Source organism: Cucurbita maxima, unplaced genomic scaffold (genome assembly GCF_002738345.1).
Source record: "Cucurbita maxima cultivar Rimu unplaced genomic scaffold, Cmax_1.0 Cma_Scf00001, whole genome shotgun sequence".
Lineage (NCBI taxonomy): Eukaryota > Viridiplantae > Streptophyta > Magnoliopsida > Cucurbitales > Cucurbitaceae > Cucurbita > Cucurbita maxima.
Genome location: NW_019272017.1, coordinates 164,527 through 184,747, shown reverse-complemented (window position 1 = coordinate 184,747; position 20,221 = coordinate 164,527). Strand labels below are relative to the sequence as shown.

General features: G+C 34.3%; 1 protein-coding gene across 3 annotated transcripts in view; it reads left to right on the top strand.

Annotated features, from left to right (window-relative positions):
* Nucleotides 1–20,140, top strand: part of LOC111483326 (ADP-ribosylation factor GTPase-activating protein AGD4-like) — a 23,655-nt gene extending 3,515 nt beyond the window's left edge. The window contains exons 3-19 of one of the 3 annotated variants that reach the window (XM_023129517.1): nt 2,091–2,194; nt 5,157–5,227; nt 5,451–5,513; nt 6,163–6,207; nt 6,482–6,547; nt 8,808–8,855; nt 8,944–9,039; nt 9,135–9,176; nt 9,523–9,738; nt 12,215–12,346; nt 13,610–13,828; nt 14,563–14,649; nt 14,743–15,000; nt 15,870–15,991; nt 17,815–17,905; nt 18,472–18,920; nt 19,813–20,140. In XM_023129517.1, coding sequence (XP_022985285.1) covers nt 2,091–2,194; nt 5,157–5,227; nt 5,451–5,513; nt 6,163–6,207; nt 6,482–6,547; nt 8,808–8,855; nt 8,944–9,039; nt 9,135–9,176; nt 9,523–9,738; nt 12,215–12,346; nt 13,610–13,828; nt 14,563–14,649; nt 14,743–15,000; nt 15,870–15,991; nt 17,815–17,905; nt 18,472–18,920; nt 19,813–19,927 — 2,224 coding nt within the window. In that variant the 3' untranslated portion in view covers nt 19,928–20,140. The remainder of the gene's footprint in view (nt 1–2,090; nt 2,195–5,156; nt 5,228–5,450; nt 5,514–6,162; nt 6,208–6,481; nt 6,548–8,807; nt 8,856–8,943; nt 9,040–9,134; nt 9,177–9,522; nt 9,739–12,214; nt 12,347–13,609; nt 13,829–14,562; nt 14,650–14,742; nt 15,001–15,869; nt 15,992–17,814; nt 17,906–18,471; nt 18,921–19,812) is intronic. The other 2 variants (XM_023129520.1, XM_023129526.1) reach the window with 2 other exon arrangements.
* Nucleotides 20,141–20,221: the final 81 nt, after the last annotated feature.

The window sequence follows — 20,221 nt, the reverse complement described above, 5'->3', positions numbered from 1 at the left end:
GTTTTGTTTTTTTTTTTTTTTTTTTTTTTTTTTTTTTTTTTTTTTTTTTTTTTTTTTTTTTTTTTTTTTGATTGCAGACCATGCTTTAATTTAGAAGGAATGAAAGAATACAAAGGGCATGCAAAAGGTCTTACTAAAGAGCCAAACTAAAACAAAAAAGGGATCCAATATAACAAAATAAAACCTAAAGAATAATTGAAAAAGTTATTCCAAAGTAAAATATTAAACCTTACTAGAGACCAGACGTCCTCCCCCAGTCTCTCAAACTCCCTAAAAGCTCTATTGTTTCTCTCAAGCCAAAGGTGCCACATAATCACACAAGCTCCAGCACGCCACAAAAAGGACCCTTATCTTGAAAGGCGGAGGGAAGAAGGAACTCCTATACTGTGGAGCTATACTCTTCGGATTGAATCCTATAAGCACCAAATATCTAGAAAAAACAATTCTAATCCGAAGAGGCAAACTGGTAGTTTCCAAAAGTGTGATGAAGATCCTTTGTCGACCTCCTATAAAGGATACACTACTGTGGTCTTGTAGAAAACTTCCTCGTGATACTATACAAATAATTAACTATGTCGTAAAGGACTTACCACACGAAAAGCTTAAACTTAGAAAATCTTGTTGAATTATGGCACAAGAAAAATGTCTCCCTTGGTTAAATGGATTTGGTTCTCTTATATTGAAAATGAAGCCCTTTAGAGAGATGAGTTACTGCAATAAAATATGGTTCTACTCACTTCAATAGTTGACCGGGTAGGGAGTCTTTATATTCCTCAATGGGCCCTTGGAAGTCTATTGAAAAATTGCTGCAGCTGATTTTCAGTCGTATTGAAGTTAGAGTGCAAAAGAGAGAGATAAGACTATGTTCTGGAAGGATATTTGGTTGGGTAAGCAAAATTTTCAATCAAAGTATCCTGTTCTTTATCATCTCACATTAAAAAAGGAGGCATTCATTGCTGATTTTGGAATTCGGATACTCAATCTTTGAATCTTTTTATGAGAAGAAACTTAAATGATGTGGAAATTAAGGAATGGACATCCTTATCCCATCTATTGTTGTCCTTCAATTTCAAGAATCAAGAGGACTGCTGGACATGGGGCTTAGAAAAGGATAAATTTTTTACACCAAGCTCATTAACTAAGAAGCTTGCATCTGCTGGAAAATTGGAAAATTCTGATCGTTACAATCAATTATGGGAGGGATGCTCACTCAAAATATTAAGATTCTATATTTGATAGCTTATTCATGATTGCACAACCAAAAATCCCATGGGTTGATATTTCTCCAAGCTGCTGCCACATTTGTATGAAGGATCAATAAACTCATATTCATCTTTGCAACTGTCCCTTTGCCTCCCGTTTTTGAGCTTTCTTTCAAGATGCTTTTGGATGGTTTCTTACAAGACCTGGAGAGATCTTCGGCCCCCTTAACACGCCCCTCATTGGCCAAGGAGAAGACAATCCTTTGGTGCAATTTTATCTTTGCCTTCTGTTGGAACTTATGGTTGGGAAGGAACGCTAGCATCTTCTCAGTTGTTCTGGCTCGTAATGGGGGATGCTCTTTGTTTGAGGAGGTTCTCATGAGTTCTTTTGAAGTTACTCGCCTTGTATACCTTCAAGGCGCTTAGGAGCTCTAGTTTGTGGAATTTTTTTTTCCTCCGACTTGTGGCTGTTGCTTGCTGGCAGCTTAGTTTGGTCCTTGTAATTTTTTTGGATTGGTTGGCTGGTTTGTGACTGCTATTTTTTTTTTTTCATGATATTTTTGGGGTTTCCCCTCTTTTTGGTTGTAGCTGGTTCTTTTTGGTGTTTTTTACTTTTCTCCCTCTTTGGGAGGTTCTATTCTTGATCTTTTTCTACCTTCTCATATATCAATGAAAAGTTTGTCACAATGGTTTGGTTTGACCATTGGGATGCACCCACTCTCTCATGGAATATCCCCTCGAATGTTTACTTTATTCAAGACACATGCCTGCCTTTATCTAGGTTAATTTTTTTTAATAATATTGTCACCTTGTCACCATATCATATCATCATTTTTCTCAAAAGTATTTTTTTATTTATATTGTTTGTGCAAATGTCGACTTTTGTAGGGAAACTCTTGGAGAAGCTTGTAATGGAGACATTTCTTTTGCAGATTCTTTGGAAGGATTTGGTGGTGGGCAGGATGATCCTGTCAGTGTGTCCATTGGAGGTTGTAAGATCTCTTTATACCATTCATTATCTTTACCTCAACTAATGAAGAAGCCACAGGTTATTGTCTATAAAGTGCGGTGGTGCAAGTTGCCTAAGTGACTCCTCTTTTTAAGAGAAGTCCTTAACAATATTTATAAATTGTCTCCGTGATTTTAAGTCGTCACATTAACGTGGGTTGGCAAGGAAAGTGAAAAGTTCTCCTTTATATCAGCCATGATAATATTTTAGGATGCCTATATTAAGAAAACAACTCTTAACACTTGATAATAAACAAAAGAATATATTAATGAGAAAAGATCATACAAAAGGGGAGTTGAGATAACCCCACGAAGCCAAAGAGTTACAAAAATGACTCCCAATTAGCCGATATATGAACAGATTGTAATTTATTTATGGAACAGGAAACAAATCTTTTCATTGAAAAAATGAAAAGAGGCTGATGCTCAAAACATACTAACTCCCTAAGGTAGTGAAAAGAAACAAAAAGTATGCAAAAAATTACATAGGAGATATAGATGTATTCCAAATCAGTAACGAACTATCAAGGTAAGAAAAGGCTTAGAAAGAGAACACCAAAAAGAACTTCTAATGCTATCAATCTTGAAGACTCTATTCAATCAAGACAAGGAACACTCAGAAATTTTTGACCATCCAAAAATTTGGAGGAGGAAACCCATGAATCGAGCCAGAAGGATCCTTAGACCAAATTCTTGAAACAGTAAGTGAACCAACCTTCAAAGAAGAATCACATGACCAAAAAACATTCGAGACCAGCCAAAGACTAACATTCTCCCAACTAATGACTTTGAAAGAGCACCAAATGGATGCAAAAAGTAATTATTCTAGAACTATGTTGCAAATTTGCAATATCAAAGATAAATTACAATAACAATAGCCTTTCAAATAGTTTGCCTCTCGCCCAAGTCTCATAATAGACTTATTCCTCGTTGGCATTACTTTCTATATAAGCCAGATCCCTAGTTAATTACCATTATGCAACTACAAATATCCTAATAACATTAAGAAGCTGTTGAAAGGCTTTCCCTAGAAATACTCTCTCCTCTCTTCTCCTCCTCCACTCTTCTCCATTCTCAGCCTTCAACCTCCGGTCTCAGCTGTCAATCATCTTCTTCTTCTTGAGTTTTGGTTACCAAATAAATATCTTATTTAGTTAAGTCATCTACTTCTTCTTGGATTTTGGTTACAAGATAAGAGTTCTCTTCCAGTTTGGAATTGTTCATCCACTTAAGTTATTTTGCATGGTTTAGTTAACGTCATTCATATTACTTCTTTTTGCCATGAAAGTGAGAAGTTGTTGTGTTAACAATTTGTTAATTTGTATTTGGTTCGAAGATGATACATATTTTTTTGTTGAGGATCCAAAGAACAGGTTGATAATCCCCATTGCTCAAAATCATTCGCGTTGGTTTGAGAGTTTGCTTGTTGATCTTTGCACTTTCTTGCCTTTCCCTTCTTTAAGCAAGTCAGGGATGAAGAGGAACAATTTGTTTGCCCAAATGATGATTTTCTATATGTTGGTTTATCTAATCCGTTGCATGATTTGTCGAATGCATTGCATGGCCAAGATTATTGCTATTATTCATGGTTTTAATGCTTTTAATTGGCATAGGGGAAGGAAAAAAAATAGAGTGAGTCTTCGAAGTTCATGGGTAAGTGTTTCAAAGGGATGGGTGCGAACGAATTCTCTTGCTCACTATAAATTAGGCAACTGTTGCAGAATTTTTTCTATCAAGAACCATGGTTTATCAAATATCCTTTGAAGCTTCGATTCCCCTATTGTTTGGCATTTCTCTGCTTCACATGGTTCGGTTTTTTTGAATATTGGACATCCACAACCCTTTTTTGGAATATTATTATTAGAAGATTGTTAAAGGAAAAGGAAATCAAGGATTTATGGATGCTCTTGGGTTGTCTATGTCCAGTACATGTAGGCTCTTTGGATGATTCTAGAAGTTGGTCACTTGAACCATCAAGTCTTGTCTCAGTCAAATCCTTATCTCGGCATTTGGGATCATCTTCTCAATGTATAAGGTGGTCTACTTTGCTTTATGGAAGTCCAAAAGTCTTAAGCGAGAGTTAATATTCTTATGTGGATTATGATCAATGTAAGCTTGAATTGTTAATATTCTTATGTGGATTATGATCAATGTAAGCTTGAATTGTTTAAGGGGTTTTACAATGGAAGTTCCCTTCTCATTATATTTTGCCTTTGGTTTGCTCACGTTGTCTCTTGGATGAGTATGCTCTTCTCCTTATCTTTTTTTTTTATTGTTCTTATTATTTGTCTTGATGGATCTAACTATTCTTAGTCTTCAATCTTCTGTGGGTTTTCTCCCTTACATTTAAGGATAACGTTTTTCAATTATTAATGGGCCATTTTTGGCTCTATAGTCCGAAGTTTTGTGGATTAATGCAGTTAAACTTCTTTCTTTTGAATTATGGTTAAAAAGAAACTAATGATCTTATTGCATCTTCCTTAGATCGATTTGAATAAGCTTGTCTGAGGCTTCATTGTGCTCTCTTTCTAACCCTTTCCGATTTTAAATTACAATATTAATTGGAATGCATTTATGTTTTCCTTCTAACCTGCCATTTCATTTTATATTTATTGCTTTCGTTAATGTTTTTATTCTGATTCTCTTGGAAGTTCGTATCCTTTGAGGTTATATCGAAGAAAAGTTTTTTTTTTTTCTTGTTCAGAAATTTTTTTCTCATTTTCTCAACTCAATTTTCTTTTCCTGAGGGATGTTTTACATGTGGTAGTTAAATAGCCAATTTGACAGCGAGGTTCTATAGTGGTAGTAGGCATGTAAGATTCGAACTTGTTTTGAAAGAGCTAGAGTATGCCTTTATTTATTTAATTTTATTGCTATTGATAAGAAACCTGGAAGTATATTAAAGGCAAATTATGACTTGTTATTTGCACGATTAATTTGTTCCAGGTCCAGTTATATCCAAATTTATCACTGCATTTCGTGAACTTGCTACCTACAAAGAACTACTGCGTTCCCAGGTTGTTTCTAGATCCTTTTTATGGGCTGTTTAGAAAGTTCTTATTTTTAATTATTTACTTTTATAGTATTGGGGGTATAAGAGTTTAAGGTTTAGTACTTTTTGGCTTGTGCATTAAGCGCAAAGAAATGCAACCGTGTCTAATTGACCTTAGCATAGAATATGAGCGCTCATATGGACTTTTCTTTGTAATCTTTCATATTTATCTAGAAATATTTTTGCAGGTAGAACATGTATTATCGGATCGGTTGATGCAGTTCGTGAATGAGGATTTACAAGGAGTAAAGGTAGGTTCTATAAGAAAGATGAGAACTTGTGTCATTATCTAAGCCATCTTTTTATGAGATATGAGTATGTGACCTAGAGGTCAATTTGATGGCTGGAGGTATTATAAGATGACATCTTCTTTCTCTTATCCTTTTTATCTTGCTGGTGGATAATCTCATAATGGGGGTTAGCTTCCATATGGTATTTAAGGAGAAATTTGTCTTCTTCTTCATCATCCTTGTCGATATGGTTAGAAGTTTATGCATCCATAGTTTGAAAGGAATCAAAGAATTTCAACCACAAGAATCCTCTTTGGTCAAATTGGTTAGTTTAGGCTCGTTTGAAGGCCTCTTCTTTGTGTGCTCTCACCAACTTCTTTGTTAGACATCCTATCTAATATTCATCTCATTTGACATACTTTTATTTTTCCGTTGTAATCTTTCTATTTTCACATTATTCACTCCCTTGTGAAGTTTGTAACTTTTGAGCATTTGTCTCTTTTCATGTTAAAAAAAAAAAAGAGAATTTTGCCATTTGAGGAGCTTAACCATGCTCTAGACTCGTTGATTGTATAATTTCTCATAAAGCTGTTGAATAGAAGCCTATTCTCAGTGGGCACAATTGTAAACTTGCCGAGTTTTTCTTTAAAATATGCTTCTGCCTTTGCAGGACTCTCGCCAACGCTTCAATAAAGCTATGCATGAGTACGATCAGGTGTTGCATATCATTCAGAATAATAATTGTGTTTGGTTGTTTATACGTGTATACTTGCTTTTTTTGTTTGTCCTTGGCTTGAAGCCTTCTTGCCAGATGATACATGTTTCTGAAAATTGGTATAGTTGGTGGTTTTTCCAGTAAACTGAAATCCTTTAGTAGGGGAAATTTTACTGATGGATGGAACCTAAACCTTAAATTTATGTATATAATAAATAAATGTAAAATTTCTCCGACTGTGTTAATTTTCATTTGAAATATACTTCATTGCTAGGCTCGCGAAAAGTTTATGTCACTGAAAAAGAACACACGAGGGGACATCGTTGCAGAATTTGAAGAGGTATGCTTTGCTATATTGATATTAAATTTTAAATAGTTTCTCTTGGATAGTCTCTCTCACTTCCTGGGCCATTGATATACACAAACTTTCGAAATTGTACCCTTAAATGGAATTTCATTGTTTTGATGTACTTTTGTTTTAGAAACTGTATGTAGTTTAACAACACAAGCAAGGTCTTTTTTAATTTAATTTTAATTAGATAATCAATTTATTTTTTCTAAAGTAAAAAGGTTAATTAATTAATTAATAATAAGATACGAGAAAGATCTCATTCTATTTGGGGAGTTACAAGAAAATTCAAATTCAACCATCATCTTTGGTAACTTCCTCTTGTAAAATTGAACCGACCTATTCAACCAAGGAAGTTGCACAGGAGTGCGTAATGTTTATTTACTAATTTTTTTTTTAATTAGAAATAATTTCATTAATATGTGAATTTACCAAAGAAGGGAGAGTAGCTCTAGGTGTTTAAAAAATCTTTCCCAATTTGTTTAGAGGGAAGCATAACTATAGAAATTAAGTAAAGAAGACAACTAATACCAGCATTATAGATGACATAATAAAAAACGATCTCCAAAGTATGTTTCTTATCAACCAAATTCTTTTGTTCCTTTTCATCTAAAGAGCTCTTAAAAGATCTCAAAAGAAGGCTCTTAGTAATGTGCATCCACGGAATTAAAATAATTTAGTAATAACCCCATCCCAACATTAACCCATAGTAACTAAGAGAGTCGAGAAACATAAGCCTACATCAAACCCACCCCACCAAAATTAAACTCACCTTTGAGTCCTAATAGCTAAAAGGAACTCATCTGCCGCAAAATAGGGAAGATATCTGAAACATTGAAGATGTTACTAATGCGCATGGAGGATGGAAGTTCTAAACTGTAGGCATTGGGGTTGATTTTGTACAAAATAGGGAAAAGACCAATCTTCTTATTGGTTAATTTAGAGTGAATTCTAGAGGGTTAGTGAGATTTCTTTAAATGCACCATGACCAGGTCTCCATTTTTGAAATCCATAGCATGCTGTTGAGCATCTGCTCGGGCCTTATAGGAAGCATTAGCCTCCTCAAGATGATGACAAACCTCTTGGTGTAATTCAACTCGGTCAGCCATGAACTCAGCCTCAGCACTAAGATCAACTAAAGAGGGTGAATTAGCAAGATCAAAAGTTAAGCGAGGGATACAAGTGTATACAATCTCAAATGGAGACTTTTCTGTGGAACAGTTCACTGTATGGTTGAAAGGAATTTTGGCTTGGGCGAGAGAGGTCCCATTTTCGTGGTTTATCACCACTTCAGCAAGGCAAGAAGTTACTAAGAGTTCTATTAGTGATATCTGTTTGTGGATGACTAGTGGTGCTAAAAGAAGGTTGGTTCCAAATTGTTTCCAAAGAATTTGCCAAAAATAACTCATGAACTTAGCATTCCTATCCGAAACAACAGTCTTAGGAATTCTATGGAGTCTAACACTTTCACGAAAAAAAAAAAACAAGTTAGCAATATTCAAGGCATCGTGAGTCTTTTTACAAGCAATAAAATAAGGCATCTTGCTAAATTAATCCATGACAACTAAAACCGAGCCAAAACCATGTTGAGTTCTAGGTAAACCAAGTATTAAATCCATAGAAAGGTGTCGGAAGATTAGCCTTAAGTTAGGAGATATTTGTGTAATTCATGAGTTAGTATTCAAGCTGAAAATGAATGATATCTATTACTCAGCTTGAGGATTGATAAATGAAATTTACAAAAGAGGAGGAAAGAGGCCTCTCACTCACCCAAAGTGGATTAAAAAAAATCTACTACTAGTAACAAGAGTTTTGATATTTTTTTTGAGTCATTATCTTTTTTAGCCCAAACTTGGTATAAAATGCTAGCTTCTTTAGCAATTATGACGTAGCTACTCTATGGCTCATTGGAAGATTTAAATTTTTTTTTTTAATTTTTTTAATTTTTAATTTTTTATAATTCCTTTGGCTTTGAATATCTGTTCATCTCATGTAGGAAATAACCTACGGATGTTTCTCTTAAAAAAATAAAAAAGTAATAAGAGTAGCCAGGTTGTTAATGACTTGGTCAAGTCCAACTATGAAAAAAATGAAATGATTTTGAAAATCTGTACAATCACTTTTGGGTGTTGTCATTCTTATCTTCCCTGTTAATTTGTCATGGTTTCTTATTGTTTTTTGGAGAAGGTCTATTTTCTTCTATATAATATTTGTGAAGTATTTTATTGATGACCTCCCAGTGTTATTTCAGGACCTCCTGAATTCAAAGTCAGCATTCGAGAAAAGCCGCTTCAATCTAGTAGGTTAACTATTAGACCGTTTTTAGCTGTCCTGATCTCTTTCAGGCTTTTTACTGACTAACGTTTTTACTGTTTCGAGGGCGGTAGGTGAATGCTCTTATGAACGTTGAGGCAAAGAAGAAGTATGAGTTCTTAGAATCTACAAGTGCACTGATGGATGCTCATTTGAGATATTTTAAGCTAGTATGTTCTTTAAATCATTTGACGATAATCTATTTTATGATTTGAGTGTTTTTACCATTATGATGTGGACTAAGTCAAGTTTATTTATCCATTAGGGCTATGATTTATTTGGCCAGATGGAACCATTCATTCATCAGGTATGCTTCTATATTTCCGAATCATTGAAATTTCTGGTGTGGAGAATCTATCACAGATCAATATAACTAAAGATGAAGGCATTAGTAACACAATCATCTAGTTTAATCTCTTGGGTGGGACATTTGAGATGATAGAGGGGCCGCTATATTGGGGCTATGATATTTCATTTGGTTATCTGGCATGTTTCTGCATCAAGTATCGTTTTTTATTGGAGTTGAAGTCTGTCTGTCATTATCCGCTTGGACAAGTTTCCTCCTCTTTTTTTGATAACATAGTGAACCTTATTCTAATCTTGCACTAGTGAATTACTTTTTTCCTCGTAATTTTTACATTCCGTTGTTTAAGGTTCTAACATATGCACAACAATCTAAAGAGCTGGCCAACATTGAACAAGACAAACTTGCGAAAAGGATTCAGGAATTCAGGACACAGGCACAGCTGGACAATTTGCAAGCTTCTGATTGTTTTGACCCTTCTGTCGTTTTTGATGGCATTCGTGGTAGTGGTGTTATCTCCTACAGAAATGTTGAAGCAGCTCCTAATTCCATTGTGAATGGGAAGGTAAATAGCGTTTTTTTTCCCCTTATCAGTTACTTTTAAATAGCTGTAAATGTATGCCAAGTTACAAAAACTTAAGGTCCTTTCGGCTGTTATACTCACTTAGAGCATCCGTATATTTGATTCTACTGATTTGGAAGATGAATTTCAACATAGCAACCCTACCGATACTCAAGTTTTATATTGGAATTCTTATTTTAGTACTCTAGTGATTCCGAAGAAAGTCGTGATACAAATTCAAGAATGTTCAAGAAGTTGCCGTTCACAAAATTTCACAGCACAAGAAAAAAGTTTAAGGCCAGAAAAATTTCCGTCAAATGTGGATCACACTCAATGGAGGCAAAAATTGAAGGAAATCAGGACCGACGCTTGCAGTTGGAGTAAATTAGAGAAGGTTGATGGATGTTGAGGGTGTGTTGGGGGAATTAATTCACAATTCGGATTAATGTTCGACAAATCGACAAGTTCAATGCAGAGAAGTATTCACCTGAAGCCAAGGACTCATAGATCATATGAGAAATATTCATCAAAATACAGTGGGGAGGCCTCTTGAACATCAATTTTCAAGATTATGAATGTTCAAGAAAAGAAGATTTCTACCATGGAGATATACACCAAAATTGTGGAGATAGACAAGAAAAAGTGATCCAAAGAACGTAAATCCTACCTTACAGAAAATGTTGAGAGCCTTTTTCATCACGATAAACTCCAAGAATGCTTAAATGAAGGTTTCTTGGTTCTTGATTCCAATTGTTCCAGCCAAGGAGATTTTTTCAGCCAAGAAGAGGAGTGTTTTCTAAAATTTAAAAATTATTGTGATGAGGAAGATGAAGTTGAGAAAAATTGATGGACACGGTTGATGATTCTCCTTTTTATTTGGCTCAGAACAGGCTCAGATGTTCTTTGAAGTTGAAGTGCAAGACGTCAGTGGGCATAATTCTTTAATCTTTCAAGAAGATGGACAAACAAAACAGTAAACTGAGAAGGAGAATGAGAATGAGAAGGAAGCCAAATCAATTTCTCACCCTTCATATGAAATTTACCCATTTGAATATGTCAACATTATATTTCAAGATTCATATTCTACTGGACAACCAAACCAATCTGCATGTTCTTCTTCAGATGTATTATGCATACCCATCCTTCTTACGTGAATCTATTATCAAGGAATTACATAGTGGGGGGCTAGCTGGACATTTTGAAAAGAATAGGACTTTTTATCATGTTTCAACACATTATTTCTGGCCTCAAATGAGAAAGGATGTTCATAATTTTGTTCAACGTTGCTACATCTGTCAAACATGTCAAGACCAATCTGGTAATACTGGATTATACATTCCTTTTCCTATCCCTAAATCTATTTGGAAAGACCTTTATGGATTTTGTTCTAGGATTACCATTCACCGAGCATGGTTTCAATTCAATAGTTGTTATGGTGGGTTGATTCAGTAAAATGACACATTTCTTGCCTTGTTGAAAAACTTCTGATAAGTTGGAATTGATTTTCTTAAGGAGATTGTAAGACTCCATGGGATACCTAGTCCATTGTATCTGATCAGGATGTCAAATCAAGCCATTTTTGGCGAACCTTGTGGAAAAAAATTGATACTAGCCTCTGTTTTAGTATTACTGGACACCCACCAACAAACGGACAAATTTAGGTTACTAATAGGACAATTGGAAACCTTCTTCGGTGTCATAGTGCAAGTTGACCTAAACAGTGGGAATTGACAATACTCTCAGGTAGAGTTTGCATTGAATCAGATGAAGAATAGATTGCAGGGAAGTAGTCTATACAAAACTTCCAGTTTAACCACTGATCTTGTAACCTTACCTACTTCACTTGATTTCTGCCCGGAAGCCGAGGACATGGCTGATTGGTATACTGCTCTTCAGAAGGAAGTTCAAGATCATTTAGAGCAAACTAATCTCCAGTACAAGGCTTCTGTAGACAAATACAGAAGAGAGCAAAAGTTCCGTGAAAGGTTTTAGTGATGATATATATCTTTAATGCTTGATTACCGCATGGATGATTTAGCAAACTCCAGCCAAAACAGATTGGTCCCTATCCAATTTTGCAACAAAGTGGGACCAATGCATAAAAATTGATCTCCCTCCATAAGTTAAGATTTCTTCCACTTTTAATGTACCAGAACTTTCTGCGTATCATCTGCTTGATGTTTTCTCCTTATCCAAGTAAACTCGAGGACCTACAAATACTGACTAAGGGCTTTGTAAAGAGATCGACTTTGAAATCAGAAATAAAATCTTGGACCTTCGGATTGCATCAAAAGACTTTCTGCTTCGCTATAAACTGCATTTTCTACTGGCATTTTTTTTTTGTTAACTTTTATCGTTATGTTAAGAAGTTCTATTTATTTATTTCTTATTTTTTTTATGAGACCATAGTAATTTAAAATGATTTCATGTATCCAGTGATGTCAATTAACTATTCTTTTTGTAATCTTTGTATCTGTAGGTTCAAACAATAAAACAAGGATATCTTTTGAAACGATCTTCAGGTTCAAGGGGAGATTGGAAAAGGATGTTTTTTGTACTTGACGGTCAAGGTGCTCTCTATTATTATAAAAACAAGGCAAGCAAATATGTGGTATGTTTATTTGTTAAATTTGTAGACTTGCAAGGGATCTTCTGTATTGAGTATTTTTTTTTTTTAAAAATAGAGCATTTTCAATACCTTGACTTCCAGCAAGGCAGCAACTAAGATAAATATCTCAAGAATTATTTTTAGTGGAATATGTGTTTCTATATATATGAACGCTTTACAAGCCCCTTTTTTGTGCTACATGCTTAAGCCCCAAAGGTCCATTGTGCTTTAATGCACTTCGTGCCTTAAAAGACGTCCTGGGAGGAATTGTTAAAAAGCATCTCCTTGACATTGGATCAGTAAGCTTTTGTTTTTTGTTTAATGTGGTGTCCTATCTACAATCAATGTTTTTATTTGGTTATAGGTTAAGGAAGCGTTAGCACCATTTTTGGTGGTTTAAGTTTCTAGAAGAATTTGAACCGAACCTTTTTATCCTTTTCAATTCTACATGTTGGGCTTGTAACTCAAATGATTGTATTGTGTAAAAGGGTGGTCGTTTGTAATAGAAAAAGAAGAAAAATCAAAATTCAATGCTCAATAAATAGAAAGTTTTTTCTAATAAAAAAAATATAAATATTGTATCTTTATTCCTTGAACATTTGTCGACCTTTTCACCTATCAAAGAAAATTTTGTTATGGTTAAAAAAGATTTTTAAAAAAGTTCTAAAAAATAAAATAAAATAGAATTGAAAAAAAAATTATTTATGGAGCCAAGAATCCAATTTGATATGGATAATTAATTTCTCCTATGATACTACTCTGATTGTTGATGATTAATCAATTTTTAGCTTGAATTTTTTTATTCATGATATATGTGAGATGTAATTTGTCCCACTGAATTTTCATGCAAAAAAAAGTTTGTCCGTGGGATGAAATTCTGATTTATTGTGAAATAAGGAAAAATGAAATGGATGACTACTGGAAGTCAATATTTTGGACATTGTTTTTCAATGGAATTTATATGAAGCTCAAATTTGGCTGCTGGTGTGAAGTTGTTATATCCTATTCTTTTTGCTTGAAAGGTTAATATGAATTATATAAATAAATATCTTACATATTCTATGCGCATTCAAATCACCTTTTTATTGTCATTTATTTTCTTTCTAGGTGGAAACCTTTTACTCGAGCATTTCCTTTGTGTATGAGTAATATTTGTAGTATTCTCGACAATGATTATGGAGATAGAAATATAAATAATTATAAGAATTTTCCTTGAGATCTGATCTCCGGATTTTGGTAAATCTAGTGTGTTTAATATCTCTTCAGGGCCCTCAATCTCATAGTTTCAATCGTTCAGATGAACACAACAACAGTGTCTTTGGCAGATTCCGTTCAAGGCACACTAGGACATCATCACTCAATGAAGAAATTTTGCATTGTTCTAAAGTTAATCTGCATACATCTACAATAAAGATGGATGCAGAGGATTCAGATCTTCGACTTTGCTTCAGAATAATTTCTCCCTCTAAGACCTATACTTTGCAGGTAATGGTTGACTTAGCTATTCTGATGTACTTTTTAAGCCTCAAAATTGCTTATTCATCCTAGTTTTTCTGTTTTCTTCTTAGCTATTTATGTTTCTAACATTTTGGCTTGAATGTTGAGTTCTCTAATCTTGAGTGCATATATCCATGATCTGCACTTTCTAGTTCGACCTTGCTATCTGCTAGCAACCTCTTATAGTCTTTTCTGTTTTTGTTTCCTTTTTATGTCCTTAGTCTGAAAATGACAGAATTTTCCATCTCTTAGGCTGCAATGAGCATTGATATGAAATGTGAGTTCTACTTTGTGATCTAACACATTGTGTTGTTTTACAAGAGAAAAATATTTCTTCGAATATTGAACTCATTCATATTGTATAGCCCTAGAATTCAAAGGGAGAAGTTTGCAACAAAAGGAAAATATAATGGGAAAATAAATGCAAGGTAAGTGAGGGAAATCTGGTAACTAAGGGAGGAGAAGACAATAATTCCAGAATATTTTCTAGGATATGTCCATAAAGATCAATACCATAAATGGTTATTATCAACATTTTGAAATGAGCCCAAGGACAATACAAGGATAGGAGGTGGAAGGGCACTTATCATGGATAGACTACTACAATTGGAATAAAAATTTTATTGTTGAAACTTTTGGGCTCTCTTAATTAATGAATGGAAATAAGACCATTTTGTTCAACATAAACTTTGTTGATACTTTTTTTTTCTTCTTTGGGCCAGGCTGAAAATGAGGCAGATAGGATGGACTGGGTCAATAAAATCATGGGGGCTATCACTTCTCTTTTCAATTCTTATTTTCTTCAACAGGTTTGTTCCCAGTAGCTCTTTTGTTTATGCATGTGTGAGTGCAAAGGATTAAAGCATGGATGCTTATTATACAGCCATTTGAATCTTCTGCAGCCATTCCTGGAAGCGAAACATCCGGAGAATGATAAAAACCATTTTGATAATTATAATGTTCAGACACAACATCAAAAAAGAATAGAAGATGGCAGCCAAGGAGATTCTGTTTCTAAGATACTAAGAGAAATTCCTGGAAATGATATATGTGCAGAGTGTGGCACTCCAGAACCTGAATGGGCATCTCTGAACCTTGGCATTTTATTGTGCATAGAATGCTCTGGTGTGCACCGTAATCTTGGTGTCCATATTTCAAAGGTATTCAAATCAAGTTCAATTTTGTTAGTTGTTAACTCTATGGATTTTGGTTTTTGTGCTAGTGGGTTGGGTTTACCTCAGACATGTTTCTCTAGTCTTTGAAAAATATTGGCCAATCATTCAATGTAATGTTATCTTTGAACTCTAAAGTTCGGAACGTGTATATGGCGAAAATGATATTGTTCTACTATGAAAATAATGAAATAAATGTCTTGTGTCCAATATCTACAAGAAACATATGGAGAGGAACATTGGACGCTCAGCAGAAACAATTGTTAAAATATTTGGAAATGAGAATGTTAATGCCCTTGTACTATCAAACGACAAAATTATACTTGTTATTTATTTATTCCTACGTACAGAGAAGCTACTTTTATTTTTTCTGTTAATGTTTGTTATTTATTTTTCTATACGGGTTAATATGGTGTCATGAGATGAGAAAAGTCCAGGTCTCTTTTCTCAAAAGAAGTTTCTGCTATAAAAACGTATATATATAAATAAATAAAGACGTCGGGGTTCCTTTGCCTCTTATGAAGTATAAGAATAAATCTTACTGCAAGTACTTAAATTAAGTGATTTGAGAGCTCAAGATTGGTTAATCTAACAAAGTGCTCTCAAAAAACTAAAAATGTTCTAGTTTTAAAAATCGGTGATTAGTTTAAATTAGTGACATGATATCAAAATAAGAGAATTGAAGGACTGTCCCAAAGTAACAAATATAACCAGACGTAATATTTTTCCTTCAACGAGGTCTATAGTCAAAAGTTTTTAAGAATTGTCAGCCATTGCAATTTATGTGTTAGTGAAGAAAATATTAATCTTATCTTGTGAAAAGAAAAACTGATGGGCTTATATTCTGGCTCATGCAGGTGAGATCCATAATATTAGATGTCAAAGTTTGGGAGCCTTCAATACTGGACTTGTTTAGGAACTTGGGGAATGCTTATTGTAACTCTATTTGGGAGGGATTGCTTCTTGCTGATACTGGAAGGTAATATTTCCTTGAATCGTATTGGTCACTTGATGCTCGAATATATTTCAAATTTTATTGTTCGTACAATCTTACATAGTGTAGCAAAATATTCCTACAGTATCTCTTATTCTCAAGGTAGTAGATATTTACATCATTTTTTAGGCAGCGTACTGATGAGGAAACATGTTTGTATACAATTTAGTTGTAGTTAATGAATGGAACCATGTAAAGAATATAATCCACATGAGGACGAAGAAATGGAAAGGATCGGCCAGCTGTTGGCATAATTTTACTAAAAACTGTAGGCAGCAGCAAGTATATGAATATTCCAGAGCTGGTATCGATGCCGGATACATATTTCCACCAATATGGACTTTACTCTTCTGCTGCAGAGAGTATCGTTGCCAGACATTTTTGGCCAATCCCAAGTTTGTTGTTTTGTGGCTAGAATAAGAAACTCAAAGAGAGATTCTTTGTGGAGAATTACAGTAAATATTCATGGGTAAGGAAAGTAACGCAAAGAGGACCAAAAAAAAAAATGAAAATTGTGGGAAGGAACTGGTTATCAAAAAATTGATGGAACGAGGTAGTGGAAGAGAGTTTATCACTTTAATTGTATATGTGGTAGTCGTTTCTTACGCTATACAATTTTCATATGATTCCTCCAACTTGTAGTGGGCCATGGATAGAATTCATTTTGGTTGGAGCATGCTAGACTTTGTTTTAGTGTGATAATTATTTCCCGTCTTAATAATACTTTTGTAGTTTAATGTTACAGAAAAGTAATTAAAGTTATTGGTTTTCTTAAATAATAATAATAATAATAAATAAATAAATAAATAAATAAAAGAAATGGACTTGTCATGGATTGTATTGAAAAATTACGATGGAAGGTACCAAAACTTGCAAAAAAAATACATAATAGCCAAAACCCCAACTACACAGCATAAAAGAACAATACAGTTCAAAACTTGAAGCTAATGGTAACACCAACAAAAGACAACAAACTTAGTGAGTGTTGAAGTTTTCCTCTTTTTGTATTCTGGCTGGTAGTCGATATCCATGTATAATCACAGTTCTTGAGTCTGTTGTCTCAAAGAATGCAATTCTAGGCTTATTTAGTGTTTACATGTTGAAGCATTAGACCACTTTGTTGTAAAATGTTCTCTTTGGCTATATGGAATATTGAAAACTTGCAGTTCAAATGAAATAGGCTGTAGCATGTGACGATTGAGGAATATTACCTCCCCTAAAACCAATCGGGAATGGGCAAAATTAACGTCACTGAGGAGCTACATAATAAGACAATAATTATCTCGAAAGATAAAAAGGTAAGAGAACACAACAAGAAACTCTCAATTAGTTCAAGGTCCTTGTACCATCTTCTCTTTAGGCACACTCAAGATCAAACCACTACAATATTGTCTGCCTGCCTCAAAGCCCGACCCTTCTATTTATAACAAATATTTGTCTAATAACTTTCAACAAACTACTTTGCTAATTGTATTGCTCTTTTTTATTAAGAGATATCATTCCAATGCGGCTGTGCTTAGCTTCTGGTTAAATATTTTTGCATATTGTATGTAATGATTTAAGTACGTATATATTCCCTTTTTGTTCAACTTATTTTGATCAATAAAATAATAAATGTTAGGTTAAAAGAAGACACTAAATAGTTTGTAATGAAATCCCGAAGTTTCAAGTTGACAATTCTTTCTCCTAGCGATGGTTTCAGAAAGTGGGAACAAAAAATGTTTTGATCACTTTATTTTTCTCATGGATGCCATCTTTAACTTTTCATTTCTCTTCTATTGAATTCTAAAAGCAAGAACTTTTTGCAGTGATAACACACAACATGCTGTAGTCACTTCAATTCCGAAACCAAGTCCCAAGGATGCCATACAGCGTAGGGAGAAATACATTCAGGCTAAGGTAGAATGCACTTTTCCTCTGCATTTTCCACTTTTGCTAAATAGTGTATAAGGTCTGTAAATCATTGCCCATTTTTCATATATATTTTTAATTTAATTATTCATAATTCCTTGCGAGCAACCCCACTGCATTATTTTTGGCCCCAATTGTGATCACCTAATCTAGGAGGGGTATCTAGGAAAAAGACCTCCAGAAAATTCGTTAGCGGAACGTGTGGTATGATTAGTTAGTTTGGGAAGGGCACGGATATTAGTACTGTGTTTGTTGACGGATAGGCCTCGAGAATTGTCTGGGCTGTCTTGTATATATCTTGTATTCGCACTTCTGTTTTTCAATACAATCAGAGAGTAAGGTAGTATCCTTCCACATTATTATTATAATATCTACACATTATTGTTATTGGTCACTATTCTAGAAGATCATTTAAATATTTTTGTTTTCACTGCATTGATGACTTTCTCTTGGGATATGCTTGTATTTTCATATTTCTCTCATATGAAGCTCAGTACCTTTTCACAAGTTTTGTCATATAAGTTTATTATTTGTAGCTTCTGTTTCTTGAATAGTATGTAGAGAAACAGCTTTTGGTCAAGGATACCGAAGCGTCCGGCAACAATTCTTATGCAAAAAGTATATGGGAAGCTGTCCGAACAAATGACTTGCGAGAAGTCTACCGCCTCATTGCAGTTTCGGCAGTGTCAATTGTCAACAAAACTTATGATCATGCGGTCAGTGTCAGTTCAAGCCCACATTTGGATGAGGAACCCTCGGGAGGTAATCGAGAATCACATAATCCATCATCGTGCGGGAGAGAGATGGATTCTAATGAGTCAAGGAGCAGTCTTCAAGGTTGCTCATTATTGCATCTCGCTTGTCAAAATGACAACCAAGTGATGCTTGAATTGTTATTGCAATTTGGTGCTGATATAAATGTACGCGATTCTCATGGAAGGACGCCTCTACACCAATGCATCTCCCAGAAAAACAACACGCTGGCTAAGTTGCTACTGAGAAGGTACAATCTGTTCTCTTTCTTCTTCTTCTTCTTCATTTTTTTTTTTTTTTTTTCCTTTCTTTATGTTGGAGCTGTTTATTTTTGTGGTGTTTTGTTGTTGGGTGAGGGTGGCTGTTGCTACTTAGAGAACTACCCTTTTGTTGATTATTAGAAAATATAGGTGTCAAGTATCCCCAATCGAAAAGCCTAAGCTAATAGGTTAAGGTAGAGTCTTATATCAATACTTCCAACTCTCCTTTAGACGGTTTGGATATTAGTACAAAATCCAACAAGTGGTGATTGGTATTAATTGGGAGAAAATGACATTACAAATGTGTGAACATAGAACCTCCTACTATGATACTATGTTAAATCAGCACTCCACAAAAACTTAATCTAATGGGCTGTGATAATTTAATCTTTTACTTTAGCAATGTAGCAAACTTTTACTGGCAAGAAGTAATGGAGTCTAGAGGGGTAAACACTTGATTTGCTCATTCTAACTTTTCTCTGCAGTACTCAAGTAAGAGATGTAGTTCGCAATTTCTCATAAACATGGAGGAAGAACTCTCCATCTGGTCCCGAAGTTACATTATAAGCTTTTAATTCCATTCTTTTCATCCTAACGTAAAAATAGATTTACAACATTTTTTTTACAAAAGGCAATTGACATGTAGCTGGAAGGTTTTCTGATGTCAATGGTAGAACTTTATAACGTTTGCTGACGACGGAACAATTTGACACAAATCTTAATGAACAAATCAATTTTTAAAAAAATACTGGGGACCAATGGGAAATTATTTGTTAGAGTTGCTTGATCAAGCTAGAAGTGTATATTATTTCAAATGACATTGATAGTGGTGTTATGCAATCTTATTACCTGTGTCCCTGCTTCTTATAACTTTATGAACAGAGGTGCTCGACAATCAATCAAAGATGGTGGGGGATTAAGTGCGTTAGAAAGAGCAATGGAAATGGGATCAATTACCGATGATGAGCTATTTCTTTTGCTTACAGGATCCGATTAAAGCATATGGACACTTTTGATTATTATTAATATTAACACCATTGTTTATTGTGTAACTTACTGTATTCCTTTTTCTGTTAATCGGATCTAAAGATTTGTTGAGCTATTTTTCAAATGACCTAAAGTTTTGTAATTATTGTTAACTTCTGCCATCTCTTCATGGTTGATGATCATGAGAATAATTTATTAATTTCCAGTGAAGATGCTATCTTTGGACAAAAATTCTCAATTTGGTATAGTTCTTCTTTCTTCTCGATTTTTGGATCCACAATAATTGTAAGAATAATCTGAATAA